The sequence below is a fragment of the Myripristis murdjan genome, chromosome 3 (genome assembly GCF_902150065.1).
Source record: "Myripristis murdjan chromosome 3, fMyrMur1.1, whole genome shotgun sequence".
NCBI lineage: Eukaryota > Metazoa > Chordata > Actinopteri > Holocentriformes > Holocentridae > Myripristis > Myripristis murdjan.
This window is the reverse complement of record NC_043982.1, coordinates 10522731-10544883: the sequence shown is the minus strand read 5'-3', so window position 1 is coordinate 10544883 and position 22153 is coordinate 10522731. Positions and strand designations below refer to the sequence as shown.

Sequence of the window (22153 nt, the reverse complement as noted above, 5' to 3'; positions counted from 1 at the left end):
TTAAGAATGGAACTGATGTGGAACAATCAGAAAAAAAATTCTCTAATTCACTGGCTTTCTCATGCACAACCTACCCCCAAGTAGGGGCTTTTTTGGGTGTAAAAATATGGAACTGCATTTAGACCCTGGTCCCTGCAGCCAAAACGTACACAACTCCTCAAAAGGTTCCTAGTCCCAGGGGAAAGTTCCTGTGGTCAAAATGGGCTCTATTTGTAAGTGATCCATTTAGAGCAAAGATTCATCATCCCCAAACTCTGACACTTGTTGCATCTGTCAGTCAGTCGCAGGAAGAGCCTGAGGACTTTCCAATAGAAAAATGAAAATGCCAGTCTGTACCCATTTGTGGCTTTCATGTGGCTTTCATCAGCAGAATATCAGGAAGTGTGAGGCTATTTTTAGCTTCACTGGCTTTTTCACAGGCTCAAAAGTTAAATCAGTGGAGGTCAGAGAACTTTGAGAGGACAGGAGGTTGAATGCACCACATATGCACGATGTAAGCGTTACACTAAACAAAAACCTGCACATTTGTATTTGCTCCCTTTAAGCTTTAAGTGTCACATGTTTAGGTGTTAATAAATTCATAGACCTTGAGAACAGTTTGCCGATGTGGACTCTATGTACTCACTCCAATTTGAGGTCGGGATGTGGAAGGTTTTATCCTGTTTTATACTCAGCAAGCAATATCACCCCTAATTAGCTCATTCAGGCATGCTTCCCCTCCATGGAAAGCCCTACTTTTAAGATTAAACATTGTTAGTGTTATGATTCCACCAAATGTATCTTACAAATATTATGTGAACAACTAAACTAATTAAAAATACACCACTGCATTATTATATGTAAGCTGTGGATCCTGTGAAGCAGCATTTTAGAGTGCGACATCTTGCCTGTGTGTTGCGGGGTAGCTTGTATAACTGAGACCTCCTGTACCAGTCCAGTGGCACGCAGCCCCTCACAGTGTGGTCCTTGTTGACAGTGAGACTGATTCTGTTGTCTGACCCCTCTGTCTGTGAACAAAAGAACAATAGCCCTGCAGAGGAACATGAGACTAGCCAAAGACAGTGGGGGTCTGGCCTGTATGTTGTAATCCCCTCTGGGCCCCTGTGTTGACCCACCACAGTGCGGAAGCTCAGGGTCCAACATGAAGACTCTTCAATGATGTCAATGCATGTGTAGATCCCTTTTCTTCCATTTCTGCTAGTCCTTGGATGATCTTGGATTAACTGGACGTCATCAGTAGTGGATGTTAACTTGAGATTTGATCATTTTTATCTTCGTGTTTGGAGTCGTCCTCGTTAAGAAAATGGTCATACCGTTGCTAAAAAACCCACTTGCGAAACAGACCCCATTAATCTCACCGGGAGCATCTTCCTGTCACTGGGGAAAGTGTTGTGTTCCTGCTATATGCGGTGAACTTAAAGGGATACTCAACAGTCCTAAGCTAGCTTGTAACCGTATACCTTCAGGCTTGGGTTACCGTTGAAATCCACCAGGAGAACGTCCTACAGATTCTCGTGTTGACATGTGCTTTTAAATGCCTGATGTTAAAATAGTTACACTGCACCCTGGCTTGATAACTGCTAAGTTTTCACACTACGTTGACAAACTGTTAAACTATTGTTTCACTATTGTTTCTTGAGTAAATCCTTACATTATATTTATAATGTCATTAAACTCGAGTATTGAAGCTGCAAGGGCAAGACAGCCTTTTGAAATACAGCAATGGCAAACCTGCAAATCTGCAACCCCACCCTGTCAATCAGGCAACCTGCAAGTAGCTGAGGGAAACTTAGATCCATATTAACTATGCCGAGGATGCGCTGTTTTGTTTTGTTTTTTTCTCTCTCTCTCTCTCTCTTTTTTTGTGTGTGTGTGCCCTGTGGTAAAAGAATTGGAATGAGAGCACTGGCATGGTTCTTGTCTTGGCACTGCTGGTAACTTGGGCACAAATCCACATTTTTTTCATGTTTAGAGTGGGCAGGAAAATGCATTTCAATATTCTCACTCTCTTGTTCTCACTTTCTTCCTTTTACCTTTCTTTCTACAAATGCTTTCTATTTCTCCCTGGTATTCTGACTGCCTGTCTCTCTGCCTCTGTATCTGCCTGTCTGTCTATGTATCTTTCTGTCTATGTATAAGACATATTAGAATCTATCCAGATCATTTAGGATGCAGCATGAGCACAGATTTTTTTGTGTTCATTTCTCTAACCCAGGGTATTTTACCTTCACAGGAAACCAATGAACTGGTGGCCATAAAGAAGTTCAAAGACAGTGAAGGTGAGTAGGGGCGCACGTGCGCGAGGGAAGAAGGGGCAAGGAGCAGGCAGTAGTGTCATCGCTGTGTCTCTCCTTGCCCACAGAAAATGAGGAGGTCAAGGAGACCACTCTTCGGGAGCTGAAGATGCTTCGGACGCTGAAGCAGGACAACATCGTGGAGCTGAAGGAGGCTTTCCGTAGGAGGGGGAAACTCTACCTCGTCTTCGAATACGTGGAGAGGGTCAGCTAAATGGCATTAGTATTATTTATTTCAATGTGTCTGCATGTTTGAGTGAATGTCTGTGCATGTGTGTGTGCGGATCACTACATACATACTCGTTCATTACATACTTCTGTTATGCCATCTAAGTTTCATGATGCTAGGCTTGTTCAGCTACGCATAAAAAGCATCACCATGGCAACGTATGAACTCTGGTCTTGGTGAATAATGGTATTCCCCACTGTGTTGCCAAGGTATCCAGCCAAGTGTTTATTTCATGACAGGTTTTATTTTCATACTGTGCTCTATTCATTTTAGTGAGGTGGCCCTTAGTGGCATTGCCTCACATTCCCCTGTCATGCTGCACATGAGGAAGAGGGAGAGGAATCCCCGTTGTATGAATTTTCAAGGAAATGCACTTAGGAAAAAAGAAAGGTCAATACCGTGCAAATTTTCAGCTGATTATTGCATGCTCAACGTTTAACACACTAAATTGTTGCTTGTGTTTTTCAGAACATGCTGGAGCTGTTAGAGGAACTGCCTAATGGTGCACCACCTGATAAAGTACGCAGCTACATCTACCAGCTGATCAAAGCCATCCACTGGTGTCACAAGAACGAGATAGTGCACAGAGGTGAAGAGTCTCACTCTCTACATTTGAATCTACACACTGAACAGGAACCTGCTTGCAAAACATTTTTTAACTGAGTCACGGCAGTGTGATTGCAACACATTTTATTTAAGTCGCTAATATACTTTTTCCTGTATAATAAATGAAATGAAATGAAATACACTGAAATATACCCTTGCCATTTGGTCCAGTACGGAATCATTTTTGCCTGGGTTCATGCCTTAAAATTATCCCAAAACAAGGGAATGAAACCTGCCAGTGATTCAGTTGAAACGATATCTGTTTCCTCCTTCCTAGCCTCCTACATCCTTGATAACTACTGTAACTAGGACCTTTGCTTATAATGCAAGGGAAGTCGAAACTGGGAAGTTTCTGGCTTCTTACTTGCCACGTCAGAGCGTTCAGTGGACTGAGGTTTGAACAACATGGACGTCTTGGCATCAGCACTGGAGCTGACATTAAATATGACATTTTTACACATGACTGACCGCAAATAATTGCATAACATCACAACATGAAGCTATATGAAATGGAAACATTATCCAGGGCACGCTGACTTACCATGCAATTTTATCATGAGCCTACAGAATGCACAAATCTTCCAATTATCAGGCTTGCTGTATTTTTTTAAACTAATGCATGGACTTGTAAGTCTGCCCTTTGATTCTTCTCAAGACTTCTTCCTTTTTTCCCTGTTTCATCTAGTGCATCTATGGGTTTTTTTAGGGAGTGTTTTTCTTGCCTGCTATGGGGGTTCAAGCCAGGGGGCGTCACCCTGTTTTGTTTGTTATAAAGTTGTGGGCCTGTAACACCCTTTGAAATTGTGTATAATGATTTTGAGCTCTAAATAATACTTGAATGCAAATTTGTTTGTAAGAGTGAATACTTGACTCAGTTATTGGTTATAATGCATATTTGCGCACTGTGAGTATGTCCCTCCCCTGAAATTCACATAAGCACACATTCTTACCTGATACTGAGCAGTCCCGCCTATTATGTTTCTGACTTAAGCAGTATAAAACCCTCGTGAATTTTATTCTCTTCAGCATGAAATTTTGTGACTTTGCCTACAGTTGCCAGCTCGTTCCAAAAGTGAAACATTGTCCCAATAGATATTTTTATAAAGTGTCTGCACCATTTGGATCCATGGTCGGTTAAAAAACTGAGATGCATGAACTGTGATATGAATTTTTGTTCACAAGGATCGAACACTCAAACACACACGTAGACACAACCACACACACACACACGCACACACACACCTGTTTGATCAAGGGTTTGAACCAGCAGCCCTCTGATTAAAAAACAACAAATTCTAATCACCCACACCCTGTGTCACTGAGAAAGATTAGCAGTTAAGTCATGTTTTATGTTGCGTTCAATTACAACGATATGGGGCATGATGGGATAATGAGATTTATACAAGCCTGTTTACAGCCTTGATGAGGATCTGCTGCCTGTGTTTCTCCCCAGACATCAAGCCCGAGAATCTCCTTATCAGCTCTGAGGATGTTCTCAAACTCTGTGACTTTGGTAAGTCTTTGATCTTCTCCTATTCTTCATCAGCCGTGTCATCACATTCGGCTCAGAGAGACTCTTTGACACTTTGGGAGATTTTTATGTAGGTAGAAGCACACATGTGCTGCATATGTTTCTTGCCAATTAAAGGTATTTCCTCGACAAATAAAGGTAGTTGTTTTATGGGCTGAATCAGCTTTTAATGGTAATATAGCAGACATCCTATATGCAGGATTTACCCATTTTTATGGTGCTGTCAAATTAGCTGTGATTGCTGCAGTCTGTGCTTTCAGTTTTGCTTTCTGGGCTCAGTTCCCTGTGAAAAATCCCACCATTAATTTGTCACCTGGTAAGTCATGCATCAGGAGCAGAAGGAAGGGAAAAAAATAAATTGTGCCAAAGGAAAGCAGCCCACGGAGAATAGAAAAAGTACTACTCTTGGTTGTTATCACAATTATAATGACAGAAAGTGTATATTGTGAAAGTTTCACCTTGGTTATCTAGCGCCTGATTCATGAGGTGTTTTTTTTTTTTTTCTTTTTTTCTCCAGAGGTCAACCACTGCTGCAGCCTCCCCAAAGACACACCTAAAATGTGATAATGTATAGTTGCATAGTTTTACTAAAATATTACTGGGTGTTTTTTCTACATTTTGGATGAGTTTTGAATTGCCTTCACAAAATCACACGGTCAATTAGCTTTGCATAATTGGCTAATGTAACCCTACTGAGTCAGCTGGGGTGAGATTTGTTTGTTATTCACTGTTGGAGCTGGCATTCTGTTTATTGTGATTTTTTCATGCTTAAAATGGACTTACTGTATACCAGTTATTTAAGACACAGTTTGAGCTATCTGTCCCGCAGAAGTGACTTGAGTAACAACTAATTAGAATCGGCTCAAATGGGATGATGACCATATGGAAAAGTACTGTCCAACCTCTAAGTGTTGATTATATATCCCTTTCACTCTGCCAGGGTTTCTTTATTGTAAATTATCTGTAAATGTAACCCAAAGGAAGGATGCAGTGTACTGGCAATGGGTGATTTATTAATTGTTAATTAATTTCCGTGTTACTCTGACTCAGGTTTTGCTCGTAACCTGTCTGAAGGGACAGATGCCAACTACACTGAGTATGTGGCCACAAGGTGGTACCGCTCGCCTGAGCTGCTGCTGGGGTGAGTGACTGTGCCTGTGTGTGTATGTGTGTGTGTGTGTGTATGTGTGAGAGAGAGTGTGTAGGGGGGTGATTGTTGGTCTTTTTTTAACCTTCTCGGAGCACCAGATGGCTGGAGTTTACAGCGTTAGGGCAACTCAGGTAGTGTGAGTTTTATAGAGTATGTAAAGTATAGCATCTGCATAATATCAATATACTAGACTTCAAAAGTATAATAGCCTAAATTTTCTCACACATTATATTATACTATATGGCAAAAACCAACCATCTAGTAAGTGCTAAGAATTATGCTGTTTCTATCAAGGCATGATGCTTGTGCATGCGTGTGTGTCTGTGTGTGTGTGTGTGTGTGTGTGTTTGTATGTATGCATGTATGTGGGTGGGTGCTCCATAAAGCAGTGTGTGTGTCACTTGCCTGCTCATCTTCTTCATTCTCTTTGACTTAATTCTGGATCATCATCTGCAGCCTGGTTTTACTCCGTCCCTGCAAAGACAGAAGCAGTTCACCTACTACAGGATTAGGATATGGAACCGACATGTGTTTTTATCAAACATAACATACGTCACTATGCGCCCTTTCCTGAGCGTGCATGAAATTCTATTTTCCTGGGCTAGATGAAGCTAAGATTCAGAGGTACACTTGTTTTTTTTTTTTTTTTTTGCTGCAATGAATGTCCATTCTAGCTTGGAGACAGCTGAGCGTCATCTAGCCTCACTGCTGTAGCCTGATTTAGTAAATGCCCTGGAACATTTATTGAGACGGTGTTTGAATGCCGCCCACTCAAATACTCGCTCCCTCCAACATCACCACTCTTGTGCTTCTCTCTCTCCCCGCTTCTCACCAGATTCCTCAGTTCCATTCCCTTAGAAATGACCAGTGTCTTTATCATCATCTCCGCTGGAAGCATCCATCACTGACACTCTCTAGCACTCCACCATTATCATCATCATCACCATCACCATCACCATCTCCCCCGCCATTCTCACAATCACAATCATCGTCTCCCCGTCAGTGGACGGCTGCATTTCACTCCTGTCATCCTCGTCCTTGTTTTCATCATCTCTATTATCACCCCTGTCATCAATGCCGGCTAATCAGCGAAGTTGTCATTCCCTGTCGCTAAATCAACTCTCTCTCTCTCTCTCTCTCTCACTCTCTCTCTCCCTCCCTTTCTCCATTTCAGGGCTCCCTATGGCAAAGCGGTGGACATGTGGTCAGTGGGGTGTATCCTCGGGGAGCTGAGTGACGGCCAGCCCTTGTTTCCTGGAGAAAGTGAGATAGATCAGGTTGGTTAGCGCCAAGCCACCGTGAGGCTTTATGCGCCTCTCTTTTATCCATTTTCAAGGTGAAATTTGTGGAAATAATCTGCACTAGGGGGCACTCTTGTGGCTTAGTGGGCTCTCAGTGTTGTGCATTCAATTTGGGCTCCTGACCTTTTGCTGCATGTTATTGCCTCTTCCTAATATTTCTTCATTGCACGCTATCAAACAAAGCAGTAATGGCCTAAAATCAAAAAAATTTAGCGCTCTGCAGCACCACAAGATGTGTGATGGAAATAAATAAGCTAAGAGGCGATAATGCCACGTGTAAGGAGATCTATATGAAACACACAAAAGCTAAATATCTACATACATATTGTTGCTATCAGATGAAAACTTTCCAAATCCAAATGATCAAAAGTAGATGTTTTTTAGGTTAATCACCATACAGTTTTGAGTTCATTCAGTGGGTTTTGAAACAGTTTCAAAAGCGCATCAGCTGTAGAGTCTCCTCCACTCATACAGGAGCATGTAATTTTTCAAATTCAAACAAGGGCTGAACAATGAATCAAAGTATTATTGAAAGTGAAATATCTAAATGGCAAGATGTTTGATAAAGGTAAATATATGACAAAATAAATAGTGCTAAGGAGATCCCCTGGCTTACAAATCATATTCTTCAGACATTAAAAAAAAACAAACAAAAAAAAAAACGTTTGTTTGGTACAGACCCCAGCAAAAATCACATCATCATTTTAAGTTTTTCTGTAAAAATGAAATTTATAATGCAAAAATATCATTCCCAATGAAATCTGTCAAAATAATTGCAGGATGATTTTTTTTTTTTTTTTTTAGCCAAACATTCAGTTCAAACATAGAAATCAACAAAATGGAGTTTCACATAACAATAGTATTATCTGTGTTTATTTGTACAGCCCATGTCAGGAAGCTCGTTACTATAATAACGAACATTCATGAATTTTATAAATGGTGTTCATGTAATATAAATAAATATTTATATTATTGTATATGTGTGTGTGTGTGTGTGTATGTGATTCTGTGTTCATATGTACAGAAGCAGGCTTACTTTGCTGTGAATTGCCTGTTACCCACATTGTATACTCTAAACGCTCTGCCACGCACTATTAATTACCATACTAACCGTTTAATATTCTCTCTAGCTCTTCACCATTCAGAAGGTGCTGGGGCCACTCCCTGCAGAACAGATGAAGCTCTTCTACAACAACCCTCGCTTTCATGGCATCAGGGTAGGGAACCCTCATTTATCTTTTCTGTAGTTGCCTCTGCTCCTCTCCCCCTCTCTCTTTTTACATGTTTTGCTTCATTCTCCCTTTCTCTCTCTCTTTCTCTCTCTCTCTCTCTCTCACACACACTCGCTCTCTCTCTCTCTATTTCTCGCTCTCTCGCTCCCTCCCTCCCTCCTGGTGCCTAGTGGCAGTGTTCCCAGCACCATGACTGAGTGGATTGCTATGACTCATGAGATAGGTTGGTGTTCAGTTTAGCAGCAAGAGAAAATGTCCTAGAAGGCTGATCAAGACTGTGTGTGTTTGTTTGATAGTTTAATGTGATCCAGTGATAGATTTGCATGTGATGTGAAGTGATTAGTTAGTTCTTGCTGGCAGGCAGGTAACACCTCTGTACATTGAAAATCTCAGTAGTAATTCTCACTGCACAACCTGAAATCAATACCACTGTGATCCAAGTGTGTGTGTGTGTGTGTGTGTGTGTGTGTGTGTGTGTGTGTGTGTGTGTGTGTGTGTGTCAGTTTCCCTCAGTTACTCACCCGCAGACTTTGGAGAGGAGGTACCTGGGAATACTAAGTGGTTTGATGTTGGACCTGATGAAGGTGAGATAATTTATACTCATAATGCTCAAACGCTGACCTTATATATCCACTGGAATATATTGACATGATAATCCATCGTTAAGCTTGGTTCATATTTCTCACGAACACGGATATAAACCGGTGCGCAAGCTGTGTTTGTGAGTCTCTGGCATTTATGCTTCTCACGTTGCTCTCTCTCTTGCTTCCTTCAAAAGTAAACAGCTCTTGGACGACCTGGTGGCTCACCTTTTAGATTGTGTACCATGTAATACTAAAGCTGAGCCGCAGTGGCCTAAGTTTGAATCCAGCCCAGTCCCCTCTCTTTGCCCTGTCCTTCCTGTCTCTTTCCACTGTGTGTGTCTAATAAACCAGAAATGCCCAAAAATAAATTAAAAAAGAAAAGTAAACAGCTCCTTAGTAGAAGTCCTCCACTTCTTTCCTGTCTCCCCGCCCACATCTCTCCCGCCTCTCCACTCAGCCAATCATTGCAGGAAGAGTGCGGCCATTGCGGCCGCCTATTCACAGTGTGTCAGTTTTCATCTGGTTCATTCACCCCCCTCACGATAGGTTACCACACCTGGCCAAGCAGCTCCATATTGACTATGCGCCCCTGCTCGTGTCCATGGGAAGCATGAACCAACCTTTAATTTCTCTCTTCATCTCCTTAAACCTTGTCAACAGCTGATACGTAAAATATGTACAACACCAGTGAAAAATGTCCCTTCCTCACATTATATGCATGTGCTTTGCCTGTCAGAACCTGTTGCTGCTAACGCCCACGGAGCGCTATCTGACGGAGCAGAGTTTGAACCATCCAGCCTTCCAGCCACTGAGGCAGGCGGAGAGAGAGAGGCCTCCCCCTGCCTCTCCCAACCCACCGCGCTCCTCCAAGAGGAAGGCACACCACCATGGAGAGAACACAGTTCCTACCAGGTCAGGCTATTGTCTCTAGTTTCTCACATGAAGCCTCAGCTACTATCTGTTGTGACCATTTTGAATCCCACCTCGCTAAACATTAGGACCTTGACTCACCACCAATATGCATAGAGCATATGTTGAAGCTCAGAAAGAAACAAATTAGGGAGTCATGTTATTCACGAACCAGGCATGTTGACTGAGTGAGTGGAGAGAGTAATAGAGTTCGCAGACACATAATCTCTATAAACAGACTATATACACATGTATAGAGTCTGTAAGCGAAGGACAAGATTTTGGTATTTGAAGCGTTCTGGTTCCCACTTCCATTTTCATTGTATTCTGAAGGTTTTCATGAAGGTTAACTTTCCATGTGGGGAGTGAAACAGGTGGAACGCATTGGCAGAAATGTCGTCTGGCCCGAAAGCACTGACAAAAACTATTGACGTTTGTGTATTGTGTGAAGTAGCGTTTGACTTGTGTAATAAAAGAAACAGAAACTGAAGCAGTTTCTGGCTTGTTTCCAGCTAAACCTGAAAAACTGACTAACCTCCAGAGGCTAAATCGTCATCAGATAATAGCCAATAAGTTCCAAGATTGGCAGACACATACATGTATTGGACTAGCTGTGTGACACAGGAATTGTTGCCTCAGACAAGTAAATGAGAGGGCATTTCATCCATGAACATCTCTGTTCCAGCTTTGAGAGGCTAGAGTCATTTTGAGTATTGTCTGAATAGTTATTTGAACATAGTAGAGTAGTTGGAAGGCATTAAACCCTGCCAGCTCCTTATATTAGTCTAACAGAGTAGCTGTTTACTGTTCTCTCAAGAAAATGAGAAGCAATTGTTTGTGATTTGCCTGTGCAGTGCAATATTGACTGGATCAGAGTGCTAGGTTTAATTCAGTCAAACACAAGATGGTGTGAGTGAAAATAACTGATGATACCATGAGGTTGGAGCACAGAAAATACATGTAGCCTCAGGTGATATGTGGGTTGTTTTTGTTGTTAAGCGTTATAGATATGGCCCAGTATAACAACTTCATCTGTCCCTCTCTGTCTACGTCCTACTTACCCTCCAGGAGTCACAGTAAGAGCTCAAGCCACCGTCGCTCCAACAGCAAAGAATGTTCTAGCCTCCCCCGCCATGGGGATCTCCATCATCTAGGCAATGAGAGTTTCCTCAATGGCAACAAACCAACCCCTTCCAGCTTAAGCCCGACCCTCCACCCCAAGGGCCAGTACATGTCCCAGACCCTCAATCGCTCTGCCTCATCCAGTAAAGACCTGGCCAACAACAACCTGCCACACCTCCTCAGTCCCAAAGAAGCCAAAGGGAAGACAGAGTTTGATTTCAATTTGGGGCCCTCATCCAAGCTGCCAGAGCAAGGACCTGGAGCCAAGTATGGCCACAGCAAACCCAGCTCCTCTCGCTCTCAGCAGCAGCAGGCCAGTCGCCACCCCTTCCTCGAAGGCAAGACCAATACACTGCAGTCTGGAGCAGAGAAACAACACAGCCGACATGCCCACAGTATGGCAGACTCAGCTCATGGATCCATGTCCTCCTCCTCTAAGAGTTCAGCCTCTTATCTCAGCCTGTCCAAGAGCCACAGCGCCCTGAGCGATGCCAAGTCGGTAGGGAACCTTAGCGATGGCCGGCTCCATCCAGATGACCCAAACTCCAGCTCAACAGCAGGGGTTGGGCCTGGAGCCCGCTTCTTCCCTGCCAGCTGTTTAGACCTCAATGCTCCTTCAGGTCCACCGGGGCCACCTGGCAGCCCCTCTGCAAGACACAGTGATCGCTCTGGGCATAGTCCTGCCTCTCGCAGCAGCGGCAATGTCCGTATGGAGAGCAGCACACTTGACTCTTCCTCAAGACACAAATCAAGACATAAATCTATGGCGCCGGGTAGGTTGATGGGTCAGATGTGTGATCAGTTACTTTAAATGTTGTGGAGTACAGTCAATTCTGAGGCTGATTTATAGGGTGCCTTTCTGTTTAAAGGTGTGCTATATAAAATGAAATGAGGTCCCTTAGACTCAACTGACAAAAAATGTGTATTAAACATGAAATTTCATGGTTGAGTCTACATGATTGTTATCACTGAACCAATGACCAGGACCCATTAGACTCAACTGACAAAAAAATATGGAATAAGCAGAACATCGAAGGTACAATTTACATGGCACTCAACGTCGTCCTGACTTAATTCCCCTTTTTTTTTCTTTCACTTGAGTTAAATTGTCCCTATCTCAGCCAGCCTTCAATTTTGCATAGTGCACCTTTAATGTAAGGAAACAAATTACAGTTTGCATAACATGTAGTGGAGACAGCAAGAGTTCAGTGGGTAAATGTTGGATTTCTTCTCCTCTCCTCTGCAGAAGAGGCCAAAGCTCCAGAGCTCTTAGACCCAGGAGGAGTGGGGATGCCCTCCACTCACACCCTGCCATCCCCTCATGAATCTTACCACTACGGCCTGGGTTATACCTCTCCCTTCTCCTCTCAGCAGCGGCCTCACCGCCACTCCATGTATGTGAGGAGGGAGCGCCACCGGCCCCACGGTGCAGAAGGTGGGCTGGGGGGGCTTCCTCCACCAGGGCAGGGGGTGCCAACACGTGCCAGTAGCCTGCAGCTCCTCTCCCCCCAGCTCCAGCACCGGACCACCCTCACTGGACACTCTGTCAGCTCTTCTAGAGAAGACTGCACGGACGACATGACGAGGGTTAGTGGCAGACGCTCTGTGTGTGTATTGGTAGTTAAAGGAAAAATCCACTCTAAAATACTGTAAAACAGCCAGTGATGATGTACCTTGCATTTCTCGGTCCATTTTGTTGTGATCAATTTTTTTTATTCCCATGGGTGACTGGCCAAACATAGACGATTTAAGGTCACATCAAGAAATTTCCAATATAGCTACAATGGACGTTGAAAATTGAATTTTTTGAGGACTAGCTAAAACATGTAGACCCAGCATTTTGCACTGAATTTCCACAATCACATGGAGAGAAATCCATCGTAGAAGTGAAAGTGATACAGTACCAATCTCTCCACTGACAGTAACCTCAATAGACTAGAATACACAATGCATCCACAAAGTGTGTTTTGAGTTAGGAGTACAACTCAGCTGGACTTTGATATTGCTCTCACCGCGGCTGCTGTGCTCTGCATCTCTGGGAGAGGCGACAGGTCATTCGAAGAAGAGGTTGAAGGAAAGGAAGTACACCAATAAAGTAAATCACACTCAAAATAACTCCTGGAATGCCCTGAACAGCACAGATTTTTTATATGTAAAAGTGTAACAATGGATTTTTCCTTTGGTGGTTGTGCATATGTGCATGTGCGTGTGTATGTGTGTGTCAGAAAGAGAGAGAGAGAGAGAGAGAGAGAGAGAGAGAGGGTGTTTGTGTACATGTGCAGTTGCGTTAGTTGATGTGTGTGTGCAGAGACGGTCACTGTCTTACATTATCATTGCCTGTGCTCCGTGCTGCTACTCCAGTCTGCTTTTACCTGCACCTGTCCGTCTTTTCAACAGAGTGAGCAGTCCCCTAAGGACATGAACCACCCTTGTGCCCCCATCAAAGACTCTACGAGGGACAACACTGCTGCTTTTCATGCACAGCGCTCTAAAAACGAGGTCCGCCTCCCTAACTCCCTACCTCCAACCAGCTCACTAAATACATACTGTAGCTCTGCTGACTGCTCGTCTCCATAGCTTTCTCTGTTGCCTATGTTGTCGCTGGTATAAATGTAGCCTCACTAAAAAATTTCAAGATCGTCCTGAATGTTTTGTGATGTGAGCCAGTAAAGAACGTGGCAGCTAATATTAGGGTGAAGGGTGAATCACTGGTCATGAGATAAACTGAGATTATCAGTCACATGAATGAAATATTGAGGGACTTGGTATTGCTCTGTGTCCGTGTGTCCATTTGCGGTCGTGGTTGTTTTTGTGTGTGCGTGTTGTGCATGTGCTTGTGTGTTGTGGTTCCCAGGTGGGTATGTATCACGACCCCCATGTTGAGGACGGAAGCTCGTCCAAGGAGAACCGTATGATCTTCAGTGAGTCCATGCCTCGGAGAGTAGGCAGCTTCTATCGAGGTAAGGAGCATAAGTCCCCAAAGCCAGTCAAAAGGGCTCTGCATACAGTATACTAACTGATGGATGACTGACTTGAGGGGAAATTCTCCTTAAAATCAAGCATAGCATGATCATTTTTTTTGCCCTTCTTCTTTCCTCATAATTGGGCAATGGCTTCAGAAGGAGTCTACATCAAAGTTTTGATCAGCGTTTTTACTCATTAAAGGCTTTTGAATTTAATTTGTAAATCCAGTCTGTTTATTTAACTGCTGTTACAAAAACAACTACTTGTAATGATGCTTGCATTTCAGTGCAAATTTTGTTGTTTGGTGGTGTAATTCTCTAATTATTGTTTATAACAACAATTGGGTTCTATAGCAGAAATACTTGAGCTAGAACAGTGGTTTTTGGTGAAGCGACACCTGAACCCAGAGTACTGTGGGATTTCTTTCCTAGCTGCATTCACTTGGTGTCACAGGTGTAAAACATTGCCCAGTTAGATTGGTAGCATGAAAATCAGCAGAGCTCTGGACGCGCAGGGCCTTTGTTCTGCGACCTGAACAAAGTGTACGTGTGAAGACAATGGGTATTATTTTCATAGCACAGTGCAAGGCACCTTTATGGAAATAGGACCCCATAGTGTTGTGAGGTTTTATCAACGCACACTGGGACACACTCGGCAAAAGGAAGACATTTCCAATTGTCGCAGCAGTAAATATTTAAAATGTCTTTATGCCTCAAGAATGACATAAAAAGGATTCATTTTCTAAATAGTTATGTGAATTAAAGGCTTAATTAGTAAATCAGGCATTAAAACAAAATCATAAATAAATACAATAATAATCCCTTACAAAGAAATACTTTCTTTCCCTGCTATGATTAATGTGGGGTACACATTAATCATAGCACATACTCCATGCCTCTATGAAGCAGCAATAGGGCAAGGGACTCATTAAGTGTGGATTAAGTGCACCTGCTTTTGGGCATTTCAGACACAGGATGGGTCTTCCACACTTGCTTGGCAGTGTGTGAACACTCTCACTCAAGACCACAGGTGTGGGTATTGGGTCAAAGCCTACGTTCTGAGTAAGGACCATGGCTGTGAAGATAGGCGTGCACCAGTATCCATCTGGTTGACTAGGTGTCTGTATTTATTTTCCCATACTCCCACCTTAACTGAAAACAGTTTGTTTACGCCCATTCTCTCGGGGTTGTTGAAAGTCATTTTGGGAAATGTAGGTAATGACCAGTTGAGGCATCATTGCCAACACTTATAATTGTCCTGGGAGACTCTAGATTTTATCTCAAACCCATTTTGATCGAAATTTAAAATCTTCCCATTTACTACGCTCACCGTATTATGTGAAGCAGTAACACAGTGAATCTCAGCCTTATACTATCACTGCTATTTTCGAATGTTCAATAAAATACACCAAAAATGCAGTATCCATGGTTACGCTATTGGTGTCTTCACTGAAAGCACTGCCTTTGTTTTGGCTGTGAGCCAATGAGAGAGTCTCACATTCAGACAAATATATGATTTTATTTAGGCCAAACAGCATCATGTTCAGGGTCTTGGGAAACAGATAGCAGGATGAGATTCAGATGGGTCTTTATGTACATTAGGAAAAAAAACAACTGTTATTTGTTTAGTGTCCGCTCCCATTACCATACTATGCATGTGCCCCCAGCACCTGCATAGTATGGTAGTATTATAATTCAACTGGTTATAGTCATTTCTTGTTTTTTTTTTCACTATTATGAAGGGCCTAAATGTCGACAGCTCATTTTTCTCTAAAATAGGATGCAGAGTCTTCATTTCTCCAAGTTTTCATCCTTTTCTCTCTCTCTTCCCGTTTTCTCTCCAGTCCCCTCCCCCAGGCCAGATAACTCCTCCTCTTTCCATGATGGTGTCGGGCAGGGTCGAGGGCCAGTTGTACCAGTGGTACCAGGAGACCCTGTTGTCATGGCCAACCACGCCAAGCGCCAGACCGCTTTTGACTGGTGAGAATTTGTTTGCTGAACTGGCGTGTTGTTGCAGGGGCTTTTTCAGTGTGACATCGGTGCAGTGCAATAATAGATACCCACCACATCTAACCCAAAGCATGTATATGTGTATGGGCTTGCATGTAAATACAACTGAGGCTGAGAAAAGGTTATATAAAGGTTGAATCTGTATACTTGCTTGACTTTTATCATGACACAGCGTTTGGAGCTCTGCCTGGTACAGTCACATTCTCCCACTTTGACCACTAGACTTCCACATTATAGCAAAAAGGGCCTTAATAGTCAAATGTTTGTGGTCATACTTTTTCCTTGCCCATAATTTCCTTGCCAAAATTCTGTTTCTTAAACCTTCATGCTATGTGACATATTTAACAGACATGTATAAATAAAGTGTGTCAAAACACAAATTCCTCTGGTTAATTAGCTGTCACAACATTTTTTTAAAAAAAAATTTTAAGTGCTGACTGTCACCACATTGACCACACTGACATTTCAAAGGGTGTATTCACATATTGTTCTTTTTAAAGGAAAGAAACGTGGTTCTTTTTAAATGAACAAAAAAGCTAAAACCAAAAAAAGAACCAAACTGAGCTCATTTGGCATGTTATAATAATAAAAAATAATAATAAAACTTTATTTGTATAGCACCTTTCATACAAGAATTGCAGCTCAAAGTGCTTCACAATAAAAAGAAGAACATTTGAAAACCTTGAAATAAAACATTAAAAACAGCACAGGGTGGAATTAAAAAGAAAAGGCTAAAAACGAGAACTTTGAAATAAAACAAAAGATGCAAATAAAACAATAAAAGACAACAGTGTGGAATAAAATAGGAGCTAGTTAAAGGCTAGAGTGAAAAGGTAGGTTTTTAGTCTTCTTTTAAAGATGTCTAGTGAGCTGGCTTCCCTGATGTCTGAAGGTAGTGTGTTCCAAAGTTTGGAGGCGTAAGTAATAAAGGCGGCATCCCCGATTTTCTTTCGACTGTTGTAGGGAACCAATAAGCCAGCAGCAGACGATCGCAGTGCTCTTTGGGGTGCATAGCCAATAAGGGAGTTGGCAATGTAGCTCGGTCCTAGCCCATGAAGTGCTTTGTATACATGTAAGAGAACCTTAAAGTCAACTCTAGGGGCCCTATCTTGCGCCAGACTCCCTAAACCCGCTATTTGCGGATTTAGGATTTAGGAAGAGGCGTTCCCCCGTAAAAGTTGCTATCTTGTGCACCTCCCGCTATCCGTAAAACACCTGCACTACCCGCTATATTATGCATAGGCGTGTTTTCGGCGTTACGCCAGTTAAACCAATCAGTGTGCCAGGTGCCATTGCCTTTAAGGGCAGGATGCGCTATCCTAAATCCTAAATCCTAAACCCACGATGGAGAGAGGGAGGTAGAGGGCTTCTACTGAGGCTAAAGCAAGTTGGCTTTATATATATACATATTATATATTATATTATAGGCGAGTTAATTCGGGAGGTGGAGCCACATGTGTCCAAGTGGACGTGTCACAAGGTTGTACTGATTGAATAAAATCCCCGGGCCACACCACACACACACACAAGAGGCAGAGGTGGAACTATGTGTAAACTAATTTATTGACAAGGTAGATTGGGCAAATAAAATATTAAAAATAAAAATATAGCACAGCTGCTGGCTTATGATAAAACGTGCTGGCGTAAGTGTCCAATTAAAACAGTCTTTCCTCTAAACAGTCTATATGAGTAATATACTCAGTCCATTCCGGCGACGTCCCGGTATCAGTCCGACCGTGTGCGTGGCGAGGCTCCGTCGGGGCGCGCATTGAAGCCGCCTGGGCGCGCTCTCATAACAGCCCAGATAGCAACTTTATATAACAGCAAGATAGCAACTTTAGGGATAGCGCATGAAACACGCCCACGGACACACCTCCAGGCGCAAATGACGGCATAACGGATAGCGGGTAGCGGGTGGCGCAAGATACCGTTTAGGGATAGCGGAAGTTCCTAAATCCGCAATTTGCGGGTAGCGGGTGGCACAAGATAGGGCCCTAAATGTTACAGGGAGCCAGTGTAGGGCAGCTAAGACCGGACTAACATGCTCTCTCTTCCTGGTTCTGGTTAAAAAGCGAGCAGCAGAATTTTGGATGAGCTGAAGTCTGTTAGTGGTTTTCTTTGGAAGGCCAGTAAAAAGTACATTACAGTATTCAAGTCTGCTTGAGATAAAAGCATGTATCAGTTATGTATTAGTTTTTCAGCATCTTTTTGATTTATAAATGGTCGCACGTAAGCGCTGTTTATAAGGTGGAAGAATGATGTCTTCGTCACCTTGTTAATGTGGGACTTGAAACTAAGATCTGGATCCAATACAATGCCAAGACTTGTAACCTCAGATTTAATCCTGGGAGCCAGTTTCCCCAAGATAACACAAAGATATCACATATGCACATAAGAGGCTTGAGAAGCTGAAACAAACCAAGTGAGAAAACACTCAAATATTACTTTGCTCTGTTGTTGTGGAGACATGGGGTATTATTTTCTTGAGCTGGACGTATATGGACAATTTTTTTTTGTTTGTTTCTTTGTTTCTTTATTGTGCAATCAAACAGAACAGATTTGCAATCAAAAATAGATGTGAGAGGAAAGCTATCTAAATGTTGAAACTGAATGTTTTATTGCAAGTAAAATAAATTTGTGTCAGTCAAAAATCAAAAACTTTTGTTTGCAAATCCAGAAGTTTTTTTTGACAGCTTGGCAGCATCCACAGTGATAATGTAATTGTGTTGTAGCCGATCTGATCCACACTCCTGTCCAGAAGGTGGTGGTGATTCTGTCACATTATAACTGTGGATGTTGCCACGCTGCTGCTCTGATCGACACTGGCTAGTAGAGATGTGTCTCATATCCTCAGCATCATCCTGCCCACAAGATTCAGCTCAACAGCAAGCAAAACTTGTGGAATTGCAAACAACATTTTTGGCTTTGCAAACAACACTTTGGAGATTTTCAACAAAATTTTGGCTTTGTAAACAAAACTTGGATTTGCAAACAAAACTTTGATTTGCAAAGAAAAGGTGTGATTCACATTTTAATCACAAATGTATTTTACTTGCAATAAAACATTTTGTTATTGCAGTGTCAATAGTTCTGCTCTCAAAGCTATTTTTTGACTGGAAATCTTTTCTGTTTGATTGCGTAATAAACATAAAAAATAAATAAATAAAACACTCCACAGCAGTACCACAGTGTTGACAGTTTCAATACAAGATGTTTTGTGTATACTGTCATGATAACCCAATGTGACTTTATTCATATATTTGATTTAAAAAAAAAAAAAAAAAAAAAAAAAAAAGCCTATATTTCCACCCTTGTGTTTATTCATGGCACTGAATCCACTTGTCTCACCCAAACTAGACTGTGCTACTTGTGAACTCTCTGGATTCATGTCATTCAGCTAAAAAACTGTGTTTATTTGGCACTTGAGCAACTGAGCAAATGCTCAGTAGCCTCCTATTTATTTGAGTTACAGTGTTTAGTAATTCAAGATGCAGAAAAAGGGTTGTGAAGTGTTTCTATGCAGCTTTAAAGCTTGAACTTGAGCATCATCCAAACACCAGTTATAGTCTTTCACTACACCATTGGTGTTATTTCGGCACCAATAAACAGGTGTGTTGTGTCACACTTTCTTTTAATTCCCATATATACAGTACTATGTTTTTTACTCCTTACTTTGTCCAATACATCTGTGCCCTCAACATATGAGACTCACTTTAGAAGAATTAATCATCTTAAAATCACAAACATGAGTTATATAAAATTCAATTGCTACACAGGACTGCCGCAGAAGCCATGGTTATGAGTCCTCCAGAGCCCACCAAAGAGAAGGAAAAACAAGGCTTCTTCAGAGCCATTAAAAAGAAGAAGAAGAAGACGCAAATAGTAAGATTCTGCTAGTAGTCACATGTCATGTCATCTAACGCAGAAAAAATGCCATCTTGGTTGATGTGTTGGAGCTGCTTGGTATGTCTCACCATGTAGTATCTGATACTTGAAAAATAATACATTTGGCATTTTCTCAATTCTGTATCTTTGAACATCAATTTGAGAATATTACATGTACTTAACACTGTAGAGATCTAACTGTGCTACCTATTTGAACTAAACCTAATAGATTTTTTTTTTTTTTTTACAATCAACTATTCATGTGATTAATGATTGATATCTATATTTGTTGTGAGGTGGTATGTCTACTAATAGCTGGGGATAAGGTACACCAGTTGTCTTCCGTTTGGGGTGAGAGATTTGTGTTGAGAGTGTTGGCTGTGCGTCTTCTGTTCCACAGACCGACATGGAAGATGGGAGGAACCCCAGCATCAGGAAAAGCCTTTTCCCCCTCTTTAGCTCTAAGAATAGCTTAAAGCACAACTCAGCTGTCAAAGTCCTACCTGTAGTCGCCTCGCCTATGGTACAACACCAGCCTACCGCGCCCTACCCTGCCTCACCAGTAATCTAACCTCAACACTACCACTGCATGTTAACTCTCACACTGCACTCACCAGGGTTTCCTGGTTTGAAATCCTCTCAAGCACTCTGTGATGGACTGATTGAGCTTTCCTGACTCAGTAGAGGAATAAAGATGACAAATTGAAAGGATTTCAAATGTGTATCGAGTCCGATACTGCACGGTGTATGTGCATCCATATTGTCTTGCTGTACCGTTTGCCTAATGCAATCACATTGCATCCACATTTCACCGTCGGATATTACTGTACTGTGTTTGCTCATGCACAGACTGAGGTTCATCTTGTTTTCAGATAGAACAGTTTTGAATAAATAAAATAACACCATGTATGACTACAATCTCACTGACATTCATTCCTACACACTTATATTCATGTATGTGTACATAAATATACATGTACAAACTCATAGATACACTCATTTACTGTATAATCTATATTATAGTTTGAAAACACACAAGAGGCCAAATATTGGGAGTATTTTATTTATTTATTTATTTATTTTTTGTATGATGTCTTCACTAATTGCCATCACCACCTTGTGTTTTGTCCGGTGCTGCCAGAGGAGTGCATGAGAAGCCTCAACGGGATTTGGGATGTCAGAGTTATGACTGCTCGTTCATATTTGTGTTGTAAATGATTATGGGGTAACAGGATTATGTGTAGTGAATATATCCACAATGAGGACGTTGACTTGCTAATCATGCGCCTGCATTTCTTTATCTGAAATGGTAGGTTCCTGGTAACGGGCAAGAGCACCTGTCCCTGCAGAGGAGCTCCAAATCATCTTCTCACCACAGCAGCCGTCGAAAAAACCGTGAGCGCTCCCGAGACAGAGACCGGGAGCGGGAACAGAGCCGGGACAGAGATCGAGACAGAGAGAGAGAGAGAGAACGGGAGAGAGAAAGAGAGAGAGAAAGGGAGAGAGAGAGGGACAGAGGGAGGGAGAGAGAGAGAGTCAGTGACTGGCCACCTGAGAAACCAGTTGACTCACACTCTCAGGTGTGTATGTACTGGAGATTTGAGTTTGCATTTGTTTCACAATTGCAGCCTAAATGCATTAAAGGCATGTTCTGTATCAGGCACCTGGGAACGTTTTCCTGTTCTGAACCCCCAAGTTGACTTCAATCGAGCACGGTCCCCCATGTGAAGTGATTTTGCCCTACGAATATAGTCACAGCAGTGAGACTAAAACATAACACTGAAATAATCATTCACACAAATTCTAATTAATTAAATTACAGTGAAATCAAACGGTTTCTCTTTTTGAGGACCTCGTGAAAGCCCCACAAGGACCTGTGAGGATCCCTAGAATCCACTGCAGTTCAAAGCCACTGCTCTGCTTCACTGTCTGGATGAAAGCTTTCTACTGCCGCTGGTCAGAAAAGAAAGCTGTTTTGCACGTGTTATGTTCATGCATATGTAAATGATATGCAAATCATATTATTTTGCATGAATAATATCATTTGTAGGTGAGGCTTTGCAAATTAGTACTACACCTGATTCACAAACATTTAACAACTCTAACTCCAAACTATTGTAGTGCATGTAAGATCTTTTGAACAGTAGTTCAATGACTTTCCAGATTTTAGCCTTTCAAAAAGGCAAGTAAGGCAAGCAAGAGAATGATTTTCATCCTTGAATATCAAATCAGACCAGAGAATTATTCATTCATCCATTTATTTTATAATCCATCCTCACTTATTCTTATTTAGGGTCAAAAGTAGGGTGGGGGAGATTCCCAGCATGCACTGGGCAG

The 22153-nt window shown here is 42.1% G+C and overlaps 1 protein-coding gene across 3 annotated transcripts in view; it reads left to right on the top strand.

Annotated features, from left to right (window-relative positions):
• cdkl5 (cyclin dependent kinase like 5) overlaps window positions 1–22153 on the top strand; it is a 50463-nt gene that overhangs the window by 24139 nt on the left and 4171 nt on the right. The window contains exons 4-20 of one of the 3 annotated variants that reach the window (XM_030048608.1): window positions 2234–2279; window positions 2363–2499; window positions 2992–3112; window positions 4583–4642; window positions 5711–5801; window positions 6985–7087; window positions 8242–8328; window positions 8847–8927; window positions 9664–9839; window positions 10905–11731; window positions 12205–12545; window positions 13356–13457; window positions 13813–13918; window positions 15766–15901; window positions 19708–19813; window positions 20217–20378; window positions 21130–21396. In XM_030048608.1, coding sequence (XP_029904468.1) covers window positions 2234–2279; window positions 2363–2499; window positions 2992–3112; window positions 4583–4642; window positions 5711–5801; window positions 6985–7087; window positions 8242–8328; window positions 8847–8927; window positions 9664–9839; window positions 10905–11731; window positions 12205–12545; window positions 13356–13457; window positions 13813–13918; window positions 15766–15901; window positions 19708–19813; window positions 20217–20378; window positions 21130–21396 — 2949 coding nt within the window. The remainder of the gene's footprint in view (window positions 1–2233; window positions 2280–2362; window positions 2500–2991; window positions 3113–4582; window positions 4643–5710; window positions 5802–6984; window positions 7088–8241; window positions 8329–8846; window positions 8928–9663; window positions 9840–10904; window positions 11732–12204; window positions 12546–13355; window positions 13458–13812; window positions 13919–15765; window positions 15902–19707; window positions 19814–20216; window positions 20379–21129; window positions 21397–22153) is intronic. The other 2 variants (XM_030048609.1, XM_030048610.1) reach the window with 2 other exon arrangements.